This window comes from Canis lupus, chromosome 2 (genome assembly GCF_003254725.2).
Source record: "Canis lupus dingo isolate Sandy chromosome 2, ASM325472v2, whole genome shotgun sequence".
Lineage (NCBI taxonomy): Eukaryota > Metazoa > Chordata > Mammalia > Carnivora > Canidae > Canis > Canis lupus.
In genome coordinates, this window is record NC_064244.1 from 56938706 (window position 1) to 56955214 (window position 16509).

Here is a 16509-nt window from a genome sequence, read left to right on the forward strand (position 1 = left end):
TTAACAATTTTTTAAAAATTATGTACTATTTCTCATAATTCTGTGGGATTAGCTGGGTGAGTCTTTTGACTGGTGCACATTGGTCCCAAATGGCCTCATTCACATATCTGGAATGGCAACTGGAATAGCTGAAGGCTCTTTCTATGGGGGTTAGTCTAAGCTACTTCCTCCTGTGGTGGCCTCAGGGTTCCTAGTAGCATGAGAGGGTGAAGTTAAATGTGTAAGTGCTTTTCAAGCGTCTACTTGTGTCATGTCTCTTAATGCCCTGTTGACCAAAGCAGATCCTGGCCATACCTAGATTCAAAGGGTGGGGAAGTAGACTTCACTTTTTAATGGGCCAGAGCATTGAAGTCCCAGTAGAAAGGGACACGCATACTGGGTAGGCAGGCATTTGCAATCTCCTTTCTCTTGTCATCACTCATAATCCCCTTCCCAGCCTATCCTCTAGCCCTGACTGACCTAGACATGCAAGGAGAGGTGATGGGTGGCCCTTTTAGGACACTTAGTAATCCCAAGATGGAAATTTTGAAGCATTACTGGTTGGTGGAGGAATGACCTTTTTTTAGTTTGTCTAGGTACACACTTAGGTAAAGAATTCTGGGACACCTGGGTGGCTCAGGGGTTAAGCCCGTGCCTTCAGCCCAGGGCACGATCCTGGAGTCCTGGGATCAAGTCCCACATTGGCTCCCTACATGGAGCCTGCTTCTCCCTCTGCCTTGTCTCTACGTGTGTGTGTGTGTCATGAATAAATAATTAAAATATTTTAAAAAAACACACTTAGGTAAAGAATTCTAAAAAGGCTTGTAAATTGGAATAGACCAATGGCTCCTAAGTTGTTTTGAGTCTAGATCACTAAGAATCTAATGAGAACTTTTAAACTCCCCCCCTCCCCACCAAAATGCATGTATAAATACACAGTATTACATAAAGTTTTATGGGGTGTGGGGATCTCAATTTAAGAACCTCTGAAAGATAGAGATAATTAAGTTATTGGCATTATTGAAGAAAATTGCCAAGATGGAGATTGGATGGAATTGTGAACAATTACTTGAACAAAATCCCAAGTTTAATTAAGGCTTAGTTTTAGGGAATGGGAGTTTGAAGAACTAGCCCTGTACGGTGAATGTATTTTCTTAGAAGCACTTAGACAAACCTCTTATCATTAGTACCAAGGTGGTAGATTTAAGAGTCCACTCTTAAAACTAATGGGTCTTTCTTTTGTCAATAAGGTCAGAAACATTTGAAGGTAGAGCTTGGTGTATTACATCTTTCTGCATGTCCTTTCCATGCCAGAATTGAAGATGTCGGTGGAGAAGAGGTTATTAGTGGTGGTGTGGTCTTGTGAGCTGTCAGGCTAGCTCCTTCCCTGGGGGTGCTTTCCAGAGAACCCCATGCATTCACCCAATGAGAGCCGCAATCTAAATCTCACAGTGGGTTATTTTTAAGTAAGGTGTTAAGATTTTGTGTTTTTAACTTACCACACCAAAGATGAAGATTTATAATCTTGCACAGTTGTCCTTAGGTCAAGTAAAGACATCCCGATGACACAAGTCTCCACAGGCTGGTCATTCAGACAGTCCTTTGTGTCTGATATCCCTTCTGCTTTCTGGAGGTAGCGGCCAGGCAGGCAGTAAGGACATTCTTTCTGCTAATGAGGCACAGGACCCCAGATGAAGCTTGAAAAATGTCTTTCATGCCTAATGATCAGATAATGCCAGATTTTGAAAGTGAAATAGCTCCCCCAAGGAATTTAAAAGCATGTCAGTGACTCCACAGGGAGTCTGACTAGTGAACTTGGCACAAGAATGAATTCCCTTCCTCTACTTGTTCAGCCTCTGCTCAGGTATTTCTCACACCCCAGGTATTATGGTCCTTATTAGTTCATTCCTTTGGACAAAGACTAGGCAAAATAACAGAATTGACACTTGCCAGATTTTCTCTTTGGGGGAACTAGATGAGGAAGAGGAAATCTGGGATCCCTGGGTGGCGCAGCGGTTTAGCGCCTGCCTTTGGCCCAGGGCGCGATCCTGGAGACCCGGGATCGAATCCCACATTGGGCTCCTGGTGCATGGAGCCTGCTTCTCCCTCTGCCTATGTCTCCGCCTCTCTCTCTCAATGTGTGACTATCATAAATAAATAAAAAATTAAAAAAAAAAAAAAAGGAAGAGGAAATCTTCAGCTTCACTGAAACAGTGGAAGAAACTGAGGCCAGAGGGCTGTGAAGTGGTTGTTGGGTGCCTGTGCTCAGGTCCAGGGAACTCTGTCCTCAGGAGCCCTGGTTTCCTAAGATACTGCCACAAAGCCGTTGTGGAATCTTGCTATACCTGTTGTTGCAAAACAAAACAGAGAAAAATTACATTGAAGTAGAACTTCCATAAATGAATAAATCTTAAGTGTACAGGTTTTTGGGTTTTTACATAAGTGGAACCTTCACCCAGATCTACATAGTACTATGCTGTCCAGTACAGTAGCTGTTGCCCACAGGCACAGCTATTTAAGTTTTAATTAAAATTTGAAATTCCTTTCCTTTATCTCAGTAGCCACATTTCAGATGTGCGGTGGCCTCGTGTGGCTAGTGGCTACCATATTGGACAGGCAGATATAGAATATTTCTATCATCACTGAAAGTTCTGTTGAACAGGGCTGGCAGAGAAAAAAGAATACCCCAGAAGGCTGTCCTGTGCCCCTTCTCTTCCGGATCTCCTTTTCTGAAGATAATATTCTCAATTCTACCACCAGTTTAGTTTTGCATGTTTTTTACCTTCATATAAAAAGCATCGCGCACTGTTTACTTTTTTGTGTCTGGGGAAAAGCAAAATTTGTTTATTCCTGGATTTGCTGATCTTGGGGATCATTCTTGGACCCAGTCCAGTGGTTTTCAACCAAGTCAAATTGACAAAATATGGAACCATTTTTGGTTGTCACAATTTGGAGGAGTGCAGCTGGCATCTGGTGAGAAGAGCCCAGGGATTCTTTTAAACACCCTGCAGCTCCCCACAGCAAAGAATTATCTGGTCCAAAATATCAGCACAGCTGAGGTTGAAAAACCCTGATCTTGTCCTGTGGAAAACTTCCCTAAAACCACTCAGTGCCAAGCACATAGTAGGAACCACAAGATGGTGAGTTGCTGTTTTGTTACTCAAGAAGAAAATCATGGCACTCAGGTAGGCTTCAGTGCTTTTTAAGACAAGCCATAGGGCCTAATTTAAAATTTATGGGAAAAGTTACTGTGTTCAAAAAAGGAGAAATAGAAGCAAATTTTTGTATTCTCTAAAACCACCCAAAGAAACAATGAGTAAAAGATTTGAATCAGTATTTGTCCAGAGAAGATACAGCATGACCACTAACACCCAAAAAGATGTCAACCTGATCCCTGAGTAAGGAAATATAATTCAAATCCACATGAGATCCCACTTCAGACCGGCCAGAACAACGATAATCACAAAGATGAAGCAGTGACAAGTGTTGACGAGGATGTGGAGAAACTGAACCTTCATACATTACCAGTGGGAATGTAAACTGGAGCAGGCACTTTGGAGAACAATTAGGCAGACTCTTAAAAAGTTTGATGTAAACTAACATAAAACTCAGCATTTCCACCCTCAGGAATCTGCATGAGAGAAATGAAAGCCTGTGTCCTCTCAAAGGCCTGTATATGAATATTCATAAGCAGCCTTATTCATAATAGCCCCAAACTGGAAACAGCCCAGATATCCATCAACTAGTACATCCATACAGTGGAATGCTACTCAGGAAGAAAAACGTAACACAGATGAATCTCAGTGACATAATGCTGAGGGAAAGAAGATAGAGGACTGGGCAGACCCAATGGCACAGTGGGTTTAGCGCCGCCTACAGCCCAGGGTGTGATCCTGGAGACCCGGTATCGAGTTCCTGCTTTTCCCTCTGCCTGTGACTCTGCCTCTCTCTTTCTCTCTGAGTAAATAAAATCTTTAAAAAAAAAATAAAGTACTGTATATTGTACCGTTCCACTTTACAATTGTCCAGAAAAGGCAGATCAGTAGCAATGGCAAGTTTGTGGTTACTGCTGAGGTAGGGGGCAAATGGGAATGGTGACCAATCCCAGGCAAGCTGCTGGGGATTTTTGGGATGATGGCAGAAGTTTCAAGACTGGATTGTGGTGCCAGTCGCACAATTCTATGAATGTGCTCAAAAAACTCATTGGCTTATACACTTAAAATCTTACCTGTATATCCTCTATCTTCTAGGAAGCAATATCTTCCCTTAGAGGAAAAATAGAATCCTTAAAGGCCAGTTGGCTTAAGGATTATTTGTAAAAGAAAATACTAATACTAGAATACTTGTTTTTGTTTTTGTTTTTTTGTTTTTTGTTTTTAATTTATTTTTTATTGGTGTTCAATTTACTAACATACAGAATAACCCCCAGTGCCCGTCACCCATTCACTCCCACCCCCGCCCTCCTCCCCTTCTACCACCCCTAGTTCGTTTCCCAGAGTTAGCAGTCTTTACGTTCTGTCTCCCTTTCTGATATTTCCCACACATTTCTTCTCCCTTCCCTTATATTCCCTTTCACTATTATTTATATTCCCCAAATGAATGAGAACATATAATGTTTGTCCTTCTCCGACTGACTTACTTCACTCAGCTAGAATACTTGTTAATCCCAAAAGTCCACAGTGGGCACTTGTCTAGAAGACAAACCATGTCAGATGTCACAGTTTGTCATTCCCATTTGAATCACTATGAGAGGGGACTCTAGTGAGTTTCCCAGGACTGGTTTTAAACCCTTTGAGTTAGACCAATAGATTAATGTATGATTCCTAAGTCAAAGTGACTGGTAAAGTGTTACTTACTAACTGCAAGTAGCAAGAGTGTCCAGAGAAGTGTCTCCTATCTTCCCTCCTTAACGCAGCCCCTTTTCCGCCGGCTGCCAGCATAGTGTGCACAGAGCACTAGGGGTACCATCTGAGGCATGGTTATTGTCCTCTGTCGCAGCAGTAAGCTGCCCCTTGGGAGATTGTATTCACGTGAAGCTGTCACAAATAATATGCTTGCGTTGGGAGGTTGGTAGACAGTGTGCTTACTTTTCTCTGTGCTTTCTTATCTAATAGGCTCTGGATTACTGCCACAGCAAGGGAATCATGCACAGGGATGTGAAACCTCACAATGTCATGATAGATCACCAACAGAAAAAGGTACCGTTGCAGCCAGGCAGCAACAAGGCTTTTCTTAAAAGGTCTAGGGCAGACCACAACTCTAGGTATTGACCTAGGAGGGACTGCAGACCAGTACTGTTTTCTTTGGCAGACTTGTGTTATTGTTATTTCTCCGGTCTCCAGTGTTGCTTTCTGCTCTGCATGAGCATGGTACACAAGGAAAGTAGACCCGTGAGCCTAACTGTAGTCCCTTGTTTATTTTGGTCATGGTTTTCCAGAGGGCCTTGCAAAGAAACTCCAGCAGATGGTTTGTACTTCTTTTAATGACCCTTAGACCAGTCTGCCTAGCCTTTACACTTGGGTCCCTCCTGTTTTTCATATCCAATTCTGGTTGTCTCTGATTGGTGAGTAAGTGATTCCACTACTGTGTGATTAATGAAAAGCTGGAGCAATGCTTCAATCCTGGGGTGGGGCCTGGGTCTCCAACCCTTTGTGTTGTGGCTTGAGCTTATGATGGGAGCTGTTAATAATGGGGGAATGTGTTATATGCAAGTAAAACAGAGGCAGAGTAAAAAGCTTAAGCTTGATTGATGGGAAGAGAATGATAAGCCAGGATAATTTAAATTAAAAAAAAAAAACAACAAATAAGATTCTGAAAGCTCTACTGTAGAGGTGACCTCTTCCACAGTTGCTGAAAGGGTAATTTTTGCCAGTGCACTGGCTAACATTTGTTATGTAGCGCACATATTGTCAGCTAACGTGATGTGGCCTTTTTCTAAGGCACAGGCATCTAGAAACACTCCTTTACGGGTTTGATTTCTGTTGTGTTTGTAGCTGCGGCTCATAGACTGGGGTCTGGCAGAGTTCTACCACCCTGCTCAGGAGTACAATGTCCGTGTAGCATCGAGGTACTTCAAGGGACCGGAGCTCCTTGTGGACTATCAGGTACAACTCACGCCTCCTTTGTGTGTTTCCTTAGGGCTTCTCCTCGTGTGCTGTTTATTCAGTTTGGATACATTCAAAACCCCAGCCTGAAGCAGTCATTTCAGATTTTTCTCAGTGACTTTTTTTTTTTTCTTTGAATTCTAAAATATGTGCAAAGGTCAACTGAAGACTAGAAATCCAGATCAAAGAAATACATTTGCAACACCTTTCACTAACAGGCTGACCTTGTTTCCCCAGATGTACGATTACAGCTTGGACATGTGGAGTTTGGGCTGTATGTTAGCAAGCATGATCTTTCGAAAGGAGCCCTTCTTTCACGGACAGGACAACTATGACCAGGTGAGCAAACACTAACTGGCTCTTCCCCATGTGGGGGCACATGCCAAAGAAATGGGAGTCTGTTGACAGGGATGCTATCCTTGAGTCACTCAGTGTCTGCACTTAAGTTCTCCTTCAGGGTAAAGAGCTTCATGAGATTTTGTCTGTGGTTACTAGGTCCCCAAACATAGAGCCAGATAAAGCTATCTTACTAAGCTCCACGTATGCCCCACAGTGAGTCTGTGAAGAAGTCAGACACACCTTGTCTAACAACTAGCTTCTAGATTAGATTGTGATGCCCCCGTAATTGTCAGCTTCTGGAAGATTATTGTCTTAAGTTATTACCATTTTATTTTTGTTTTGTTTTTAATTTTTTTTTTTTTATTTATTTATGATGGTCACACAGAGAGAGAGAGAGAGGCAGAGACATAGGCAGAGGGAGAAGCAGGCTCCATGCACTGGGAGCCTGATGTGGGATTCGATCCCGGGTCTCCAGGATCGCGCCCTGGGCCAAAGGCAGGCGCCAAACCGCTGCGCCACCCAGGGATCCCAGTTATTACCATTTTAAAGGGAGTTTGGAAATTTGCTTTCTGTGAACATCATTGGCCTTTGGTCTGCCTCCTGTCAGCCCCGGGCTCCAATCTGCCTCTGGTCCCTGGAGATTCAGTGATGGAGAAGTCCTCTCATTTCTTGGGATAGCATCCTCACAGGCTTGCGGTGAGCTCTGTGCTCAGTAATTTGGTCAGTTTGTTTTGTGTTTCAGCTTGTTCGCATTGCCAAGGTTCTGGGTACAGATGAGCTGTATGGGTATCTGAAGAAGTATCACATAGACCTAGATCCGCACTTCAACGATATCCTGGGACAGTAAGTAAGAGAGAGGGAGAGAGAACGAGGGTTTTAACTAAACCCATTTCAGAAGAGGGAATATTCGCCGAAATCACTTGCTAATCATAGCAAAGTTGAAAATACCCTTCTTTTTTCTCATGTATGCTTTTTAAAACTTGTTTTGAGGTTTGGGCATTGTTTACATGTGTCTTCTGATCGTTGTACTTCTCCAAGAGATAACCTGTCAGTCCATAGAAAATAGGAGACAAAATCCTGTTACAGTGAAATGCTTTGCAGGACAGTGTATGCTTATTTTAATGGAAAATCTTAGAAAGCTGTGATTCTTCTTTGAGGAAGAGATTTATAGTTTTTTCTTGTTCTAGTTAACGGGTTTTCTACAAGGTGGCAAATTTTATTTTTTTTTAAGATCTTATTTATTTATTCATGATAGACATAGAGAGAGAGAGAGGCAGAGACACAGGCAGAGGGAGAAAAGCAGGCAGGCTCCATGCCAGGAGCCTGACGTGGGACTCGATCCCGGGACTCCAGGATCACGCCCTGGGCCAAAGGCAGGCACCAAACCGCTGAGCCACCCAGGGATCCCCCCAACGTGGCAAATTTTAAAGCATATTTGCAGGTACAGTGTACTAGTGTTGAAAAGTAAATGCGTTGACAGTTCTCAGTGTTTTGTGGAGCCTCTGTTTCCAAGGCTAGCTCTCTAAATATTTTTGCTGCACAACAAAAATAACTCTGTCACCTCTGTGCCTCACCAGAATTGACTAAAAGCCTGATCCATAAGAAATGATCTAGGAAGGTGCCACAAATTCTAAATCAGATGTAGAAGCTTTAGTTCATTTTATCAGAGAGCATGTTTTTTGTTTCAAGATGCCTCAGATATTCCCGTGGAGGGTGGGGCAGACACCTGTGAGAATGAGATTTAATAAGTTTATAATCCTCCTGGGGTTCTAAGATTCTATTGGCTTTAACCATGGTAATGTCTGGATTCTTGTTGAATTGAATCTCAGTACCAGTGCTTCCCTTTCCTCCTCAGACATTCACGGAAACGCTGGGAAAACTTTATCCACAGTGAGAACAGACACCTCGTCAGCCCTGAGGCCCTAGATCTTCTGGACAAACTTCTGCGATACGACCATCAACAGAGACTGACCGCCAAAGAGGCCATGGAGCATCCCTACTTCTGTGAGTCTCCAGGGACCATTTGCAGGGGCCTGATTTATTAAAGGAATAAGTCTCCTGTTCTTTATCTTTGAGGCCAGTCAGGAGAATTCTAGGTGTTTGGATTGAATCATCCTTGGAATTTGGCCTCATTCATTCTGGACTATTGAGACAGCTCTTGCAGTTCCTTTTCTTGATCTGCAGAGGTGTTTGCTTGTCCACTGCCATAGCTCCCCTTGAGTCTGGTCTGCAGACCGTTCCCTGTGGCCCTGGGCTGAGAGATCACAAATATCTGAACTTTGTTTTCGGATATATCTGTGTGGAAACCTAATCAAACATGTTTTTTTCCCCTCAAAAAAACAAAGTAGTTGGTTAAAAGTAATAAGATGACCGTAGTATATTTTTAAAGAAGGAAATGAGTTAAATTCAGTAAAAGGAATCTGAAGAAAGGAAAGCAGCTATGGAAGGACCTCACTAAAATCCTATCTGAGTTAAAGAATTTTTAGGTCTCACTTCAGAGTGTGTATGTATGTATGTATGTGTGTATGTATTCAGTGCACATGGTTGCTTCTTGGCTGCCTGCGTACAGCTCCCTGGCCCCTCCCTCCCAATAAAGTATGTCTCAGATAGACTTTCCCCTTAATTGTTGGCAACATGAGATGATTTAGTCCAGGCATAGAGGAGATAGGGGATACAGGTTACAGGACCAGTCTCAGCCCACTCTCTGGATCAAGAAGAAAACCTTCAGCCTGTCTGTTGCTTGGCCAGTATGCTATCTAACCTTCTTTTCTTCCCCTCTGGAGATTAAGCGGGTCTTACCTGAAGAATACAAATTTTGAAGCTGTTGGCCCATAAGCATTAGTAGACAGCAAATTGGAAAGGTTTTACCCTTTGGCCTTCTAGACCTCTTTTTTTTTTTTTTTTAACCTTCAAGACCTCTAACAAGTACAACCCAGAGGTCCTTTTTCCAATTTCTGGCACAAGATGCTATTTTCACCTTTGAGTTAGATTGAATTAAGAATTTTGGTGTTTGTAATATGTAATTCATGATCCGTCTACTTTTCTGAACACACATCTTCTGTCAAAAAAAAATGTTTCAAATAACTGCTGCTTAAAATTAATAGGTCTTCTAATGGCTCTTTTCATTCCTTTGCTCCCAAGTGCTCATTACTGCACATGATTTGAAGAAATTGGGGGTTGGATCTGACATAGTATCTAAGGAAAATAACACACAGGAAGATTAGTAGTGATTTTGAGCTGTGGGAAGTCAGTGTGTGTGGGCCTCAGTTGTTGAACTTGCCCTCTGAGGCAAGTATAAGGGTTGACTCTAAGAGCAAATTCCCGGTTATTTTTCAGTGTCTGATTTTTCTCCAACCTTCGTTCTGTGATTTCTGTCACTCTTCTGGCCTCAGCTCTCCCGTCAGTCTGTCCATCTCTCTCATTGTCCCACTGTGGAAGGGGGTTTGTCATGATGATGTCTCTGTCACCTCCAAGCCCAGACTTGGCTGACTCCCATCCTGTTTTCTTGCAGACCCCGTGGTAAAGGAGCAGTCCCAGCCTTGTGCAGACAATGCTGTGCTTTCCAGTGGCCTCACGGCAGCCCGGTGAAAACTTGGAAGGCGACGGGTAATGAGGCATTGATGCTTGCCAATAAAACCAACCAACCAAACACAAATCTTGAAGGAAAACTACAATGTGATAAAAAGAAATTCTAGTCATTCCTTCTAAATGCAAAGAAGAGTAAAGACCTAAATGTCTGTCAAAAAGAAAGAAATCCCCCAGTACTAGTCTACAGGGAGCTGCTATCGTGGCAGTGTGACGATGCACATAGTTCAGGATCTGAGGGAACACTCCCTTTGGAATGCATGGGAGATGAGAGACTCGGAGTTGTTGTACATTTACCTTTATTTAACAGGAGACCGCTGTTAAATTAACCCATTCAGTCAACAAGCTCTGAATATCTGACTTCCTATCTATTCCACTGTGGTCTGGGTTTCCTTTGGTGAGATTCAGGCTCAAGTTTTAGCTAAGTCAGCAGTCTGTACTGACACACCAGCCTCATTTAAGAAAAGGAGATATTAAAACAGTGACAGTATTTTTTTTTAAGCTTTTACAAATTCATGTTTTATGTATTTTTTTATGACATGAGCTCTCTAGGAAATGTACCTCACCACTGCAGTTTTCTTCTAAGTGTAGTCATTTGGGAGCAAACTGCAATCACTCATAAGAGGCCCCTTTGATGTCAGGAGTCATCACTTGAGACCTTGTGATGCCGTGAACAGGTCCATCTGACTCATCAAAAGTTCAATGCGAAGTGCATAACTTGGAGCTCACTGTAACCTTTGTTGATTTGCCTAACCATAAAATCTTGTTGCTATTTTTTCTGTGTAGCCTTTTTTTTCCTTTAGCAGCCTTATAAGGAAAACCTTACCATTTCCTAGCACATACGTCCCTGTTTGTGCACCTATGTTCATGCACCTCTCTGAAACAGAGACTTTTTGGTTACAACTGTAATGAAAGCTGGAAAGTTGGTCTTCAGGCAGGTTGGGGAGTGAGAGAAATATCCTATTAGAGTGTACTTAGGAAAGACCTGTTGGTTAAGGAAAATGTAGTCCCCTGCCCCACCCCTTTTTGCCTCTCTTTATCCCCATGAGAAGCAGTTTCCCTCTATGATTTGGGTAACCTGCATCTTGAAGCTCTGAGAGGTAATAAGTGGATGTGATGGCAGAGCTGTCTTCTTCACATGCAGGGACTGGGGTTGCATGTGCAAGGTGGCCCACTCCTAGGTGGCTGAGCAGAGCAACATCATATGAGGGACCTGGGGTCAGGGAGGGCCGGGGGGTGCGGGTTGGAGCTCCTGGAGCAAGTGTCAGAGCTTGGGATCCATTGTGCTAGCTTTCAGGTTAACAAAGGAAGCTAGATTCTGCTTTAAAAAATAGTCGGGCTGATTTCATTTTGGGGACTTGTCACCAGTATGGTTTGCAGGCAGTCCCCTCCCCCCAGTTGCAGGGCCATGCCACAGCTGTGGGGACTTTACAGCTAGGCTAGAGCTTGAGGTGTCTACCCACATCATACCTTAGGATTTCTTTATTAACTATTTAATAATGCCATACATTTTTATAAGGTTAGATTGTTCGTTTGAAAACATCTGTTTACATTCCATATTCCAATAAAATCATACTGGTATTGGTAGCAGGTCCTATCTTATCTCTAAATGTAGATTGTATTTTTGTCGTTTGGTTGGTGGGAATTTAAAATGCAGAGAAAACTCTTACTAGAGTTGAGCTTACAGATTGAAAATTTTTAAAAAGATCCTAACCCCAAAGCGAGGAAATGCATTCATTTAAGGTTCTCGTACCAGTACTACCTGCCTGTATTGCACATTCTGTGTCAATGTATGCATTTGTTCTACCTGAAAATCAAAGCCAAGACATGAGCTCTCAGCTGGACCTGTCAGGCAGCAGCAGCTTTCTGATGTGCCCTTCTAGGCAACACTGTTGGTAGTTATCAGGGAGATGTGCCACTGTGTGTCTTTTTTGCCCCCCCCTGCCTTTCGTCTCCTCTGTCATTCGTTCTCTCCCCTCCGCAATCATTTTTTTTTTTTTTTTTTTTTTTTAAGTTGCCTGTCTGGACTAGGCATGGGGAGTACCTGAAGGGTCTTGGTGAAGTACAAACCCCATTACTTTCCCTTGGGTTCCCAAGAGGCAGTTGAAAGCATCTGGAAGAGTACACTTGGGTGCTTACCATTGTACAGATGTACTTCTGCCTCTCTCCGTTGATCATAATTTAGTCAGTGCAGACAGAGCTAACCTGCCTATCCTGGGGCTCTGTGACTGTGGCTCTGACATGGGAGTAATTCTTCCTTTTAATGCATGGGTTACTCTTCCACCACCTATACTTTTCACTTCTCTTCCCACCTTAGACGACATAACTGAGTTTTTTTTTGTTTTGTTTTGTTTTGTTTTTACGTAACTGAGTTTAACCCCTTTCTGAGTCTGGCCTTGACATCTGGCTGGCTGGCCGTAGGCTGTTCTTTCCCAAACTAAAGTGAGTCCAGTGCAGACCTTTTCTCTTACCCGTCTCCAGATATACCATAGCTCCCCGAGATTTCAGAGTACTTACCTGGGTTAGGAGGTGGTTCATGGAGAGTTCCAAAATTGGGGGAAGAGGCAGGGGAAGATGATGAGAGAGAAAAGGGTGTAGGTGGATGTGTGTGTGGGTGGATGTGTGAATGAGTGGGAGTCTGCTCCTATATTTTAGACTTAAGCTATGGTAGATTTACCCACCCAATATCCTTTTCGGTCAGCAGAGTATTTCTTAAATCCATCTCAGTAATTTTGATTAGCCATCTATTTGCTTTGTTACCTTATAACCAATTAAAAGTGCCTATGATAAGGACTTAGTTATTTCCTAAAGAAAAGCAAAAACTGTGGGGAACAGGGTAGCGTTACACTATCATCTCAGGTTCCACCTGTGTTCAACAACATAGACCTGGTATGGTGAGAACAAAAAGTTCCCCTGCCAAATTCAGATTGGTCTGTCAGGGCTGCTGGGCCACAAGTAAGCATAAGTACAAGGCTTGATTTCAGCTGACAGGTCCCTATGGCAGGAGCAGAACTGATGAAATGCCACATGGTCTTTTCATCTGCAGTTTGCTTGCAGTTCATTCTCCCCTGGATCATATCAGCTGTCTACCCCTGTCCCATTCCTGTAGGAGGTGACTGGGTGGGAGAAGCCAAGTGGACAGTGCAGACCAAGCATTCCTGGGTCTTCTCACCAATGAGAGCAGTGCCGATGGCGGCTCTCTGAGGCACCTACACACCGGCCACGTGCCAGGTCTAACAGACCTTCTCTAACACACCGCTGCTCACCAGGCTCAAAGCTGCTGTGTTCCCTTCAGAGAAGGAAGAGGCTCAGTCTGCTTGGCTGGAGAAGACAGAAGAGCTTAATCTTTGGGGGCTCAGAGAGGAGGTGGTTATAAGAAAGGGAACAGTAAGAAAATCAGTCAAAGGGTAGATATTGAGGAGGGAGCATGACTTCTTGAGAGAGTTAGGGGGCACCATGTTCATGATCTGGAATTGTGTCCTGAGTTGGGCACGGCACCCTGGACTGATCCCGGTGGGACTGGAAGATGGTGCCCTTGGGGCAGATGCTGAGTCCCAGAAAGAGCTGGTGGCGTTGGGTCTTGGTCCACACCTACTCAGGGAAATAACTTAGGTTCTCCCAGGTGCTGTATTAAGGATAGAAGCAAAACTATTTGGGGAACACAAGCAGCAATTGGAAGAATTTTTATATATGATTGAAATGGTTCTAAGCCCACTCAGCAGTTTCCCTTAATGCCAGTTCAGACTGCACGATTTGTTTAGAAACCTGTTACTGCATGAGCACCCATGGGAAAAAGCAAACTTCCCTCCTACAAATAAATGGGATTGGATAATAACAGATCAGCGTTAAGGTCATTGAAATCTAAGCCCTTCCAAAAGCAAAAAGCAGGGTCCATGGGGGCACACGAGAAGCCACAGTTTATCAGTGAGTTTAATAAATCTGAGATGGCATAACATCCTGCTTTTAATAACTAACCCCAGGGTGGGAGTTGGGGAGAGGAGGTGGCGGTGAAGCATCTGGCCAAGAAAACCAGTAATAATACATACTTTTGAGCTCTATGGATGTGTTCATGGAAACAACTGCAAGCAGGTGCTGTGGAGGCTGGGGAAAGTGATGTGATGGGTTATACAGCTGATGGGATGAGTACTTCTGTGTAGAGACTCAACAATGTGCTACAAATGTGATACTTAACCCTGAACTGCATGTATTGGGGATTGTTCAAAAAAAAAAAAAAAAAAACCTTTCATTGAATCAATAAATTAACAGTTTTGCACTTGCTGGCTTTTCTTGCTGTAAATGGTAACTAAGAGGTTGGGACAGAAATCTTGACACCCTGTGGAAAGCTTGGATAAATCTTCAAGACCCATGGAGCCAACTATTTCCTTCTGTTTGCAGAAAAGCACCACTGCCTGGGTTGCTATCCTTTCCAAATGACCACTTCAGACGCACTTGGCCACCTCTTTGTATCACTGGATGACTGATGCATGACTGACGTGCTGCTGCCCTTAGAGGAAAGACAAATGCCATGTTCACTCCTGTTTTCATAAATAAAAATGTTGATAACCACCATCTTCCCAAAGCGGGAGACAAGCCACTGTTCTGAGGACCTTAAGCTTGTATTTCCTGTGTCTTGGGGGAGAGAAGGGGGAAACCTTGAACTGCAAAGATGTGTGCTATGGAGGTTGCAGTGAATCCCTATGTTCCCGTGGGGCTTTCCTTTACTGAGAGAGGCGGGGCTAGACTGGTGTCCCAATGGGGGCTTGTGTGGTTCCTTGGCACTTGCTTCTTCATTGCCCTCCCCAGGCACCTGCTCCTGGGATCGGCCCATTCCAGTGCACAGCTTTCACCTTTGTGGCAGAGCGCTCTGTGTTGATGAAAACCTCTCCCCACCCCCATTCCTTGCATCACAAGCAGGCACACGCTATTGAGTCTGCATTTGGCAGATGGTGGTGTCTTTAATTAGTGTGCTTCTCACTGACGGATCCCTCTGTGGCGCTGGACAATTGGAAATCAGTTGCCGAAGTGCTGAAAGGCAAATAAGACCCTTCTTTCCTAACCTTCCACACCATGTGGCCTTGCTCAAGAGTGTAGAACCCTTCCTTTGTCCAGGGAAAGTTTTCATGAGATGATGTTTCTGTAACAGCTTCCTTCCCAAGGGCATAGTCCTTTCTCTTGTTGGTGTTAGGGTGGATCTCTGAGACACTGCTATAATTCTGCTGGCATCTCACCGCCCCACTTCACTGTGCTGGACATGGAAGAAGAAATGGGGTTTTCAGGCCATGCCACACAGCTGCTCCCAGGGGAAAGTTAAAAATATTTGAGCTCCCTTTCTACTCTTTGTTTATTTGTGGACTTGGCACTTTCCTGGTGTAAATACAGTCCTCTGATTAGTCCCGAGGTGTCCTCAGTAAATGGGGCCACGGCTGATGGGGATGTGGAGTTGGAAATGCCGAGCTTCTTGCTCAGCTTGCACAGAATGGTCAAAAGGCCTCGGGGCTTCTAAATCTGTGTTCTGGGCCCAAGAGGTGGGGAGGAGACCCAGGGAACACACTCTACAACCAGAGCTTTCCCTTTGCTTTTCCAGAAGACCACGCCTTAGACCATCTTTGTTAGCAGCAATCACAAGAGGAAGGAAGAGGGTATTGCTCTGAAACCTGAGATCATAAAGTTAGTTCTTACTAGGTTTTCCACAAAGCGGCATGGGAAAGTTAAGCTTGTACTCTGTTCCCAGCACTCTAGCCGCAGGCAAGTGGAAGCCTGTCCTCACTCCAGGTCAGATTGATTAATGCCATCTTTCCCCTCCTCCCATCTCTTTCCCCAGGTCTGTTGCGGTTCCTCCCACTTTTCCATAAGCAGAACAAGAACCAAATCAAACGTCTTAACGTGTGTAGAGAGATCACGTTCCGTGAGCAGACACAAAATGGTGGCAGGTTTGGCCAGCACGAACCAGACCAACTGAAGGGCAGCCCACCACCGTATATCAAACCTCACTTCCGAATGTAAAAGGTTCACACGCCTTTGGCTTCCTGTTGACTTCCTCCTGACCCAGAAAGCATGGGAAATGTGAAGGGTATGCAAAATGGTTGTTGGTTACTGTTGCTCCCCCGTGTCCCTTGACTCGGCCTGTGGCCGCCTGTTTTTCCAGCAGACCACGTTAACTAGCCGACCACAGACTCCAGAGTGGGGGAACGGGGCAATATATGGCATGACGGGCAGTTACATATTATAATTTTAAAAGTATATATTATTGAATAAAAGGTTTTAAAAGAAATGTATGGAGAGTTTTCAGTGTGGAAGGGGCCATTAACCAAGACCCGTGGCCACAGAGAACTGAGTGAAATAGAAGAGCATTCATGCCAGGTTCTAGCAGGGGGGAGTTCCAGAGGTGAGAAGGGCCAGTTTTAAGGACACTCTTGACCAGAGATGAGAAGTGGGACAGGTATCATGAACTGATCCTTGGAGTGGGGCAAATGGCAGGTGACTCCAGTAGACTGAGCAAGCC

General features: G+C 44.0%; 1 protein-coding gene across 13 annotated transcripts in view; it reads left to right on the forward strand.

Moving 5' to 3' along the window:
* The window catches only part of CSNK2A2 (casein kinase 2 alpha 2), a 79528-nt gene that overhangs the window by 60775 nt on the left and 2244 nt on the right, over window positions 1-16509 (forward strand). For 11 of the 13 annotated variants that reach the window (XM_025447494.3, XM_025447485.3, XM_049098148.1 and 8 more), the window contains 7 exons: window positions 5094-5177; window positions 5973-6083; window positions 6321-6422; window positions 7165-7265; window positions 8278-8426; window positions 9934-10028; window positions 15829-16278. In XM_025447494.3, coding sequence (XP_025303279.1) covers window positions 5094-5177; window positions 5973-6083; window positions 6321-6422; window positions 7165-7265; window positions 8278-8426; window positions 9934-10010 — 624 coding nt within the window. In that variant the 3' untranslated portion in view covers window positions 10011-10028; window positions 15829-16278. Of the gene's footprint in view, window positions 1-5093; window positions 5178-5972; window positions 6084-6320; window positions 6423-7164; window positions 7266-8277; window positions 8427-9933; window positions 10029-14402; window positions 14607-15828; window positions 16279-16509 lie in introns of those variants that run through there. The other 2 variants (XR_003136703.3, XM_025447486.3) reach the window with 2 other exon arrangements.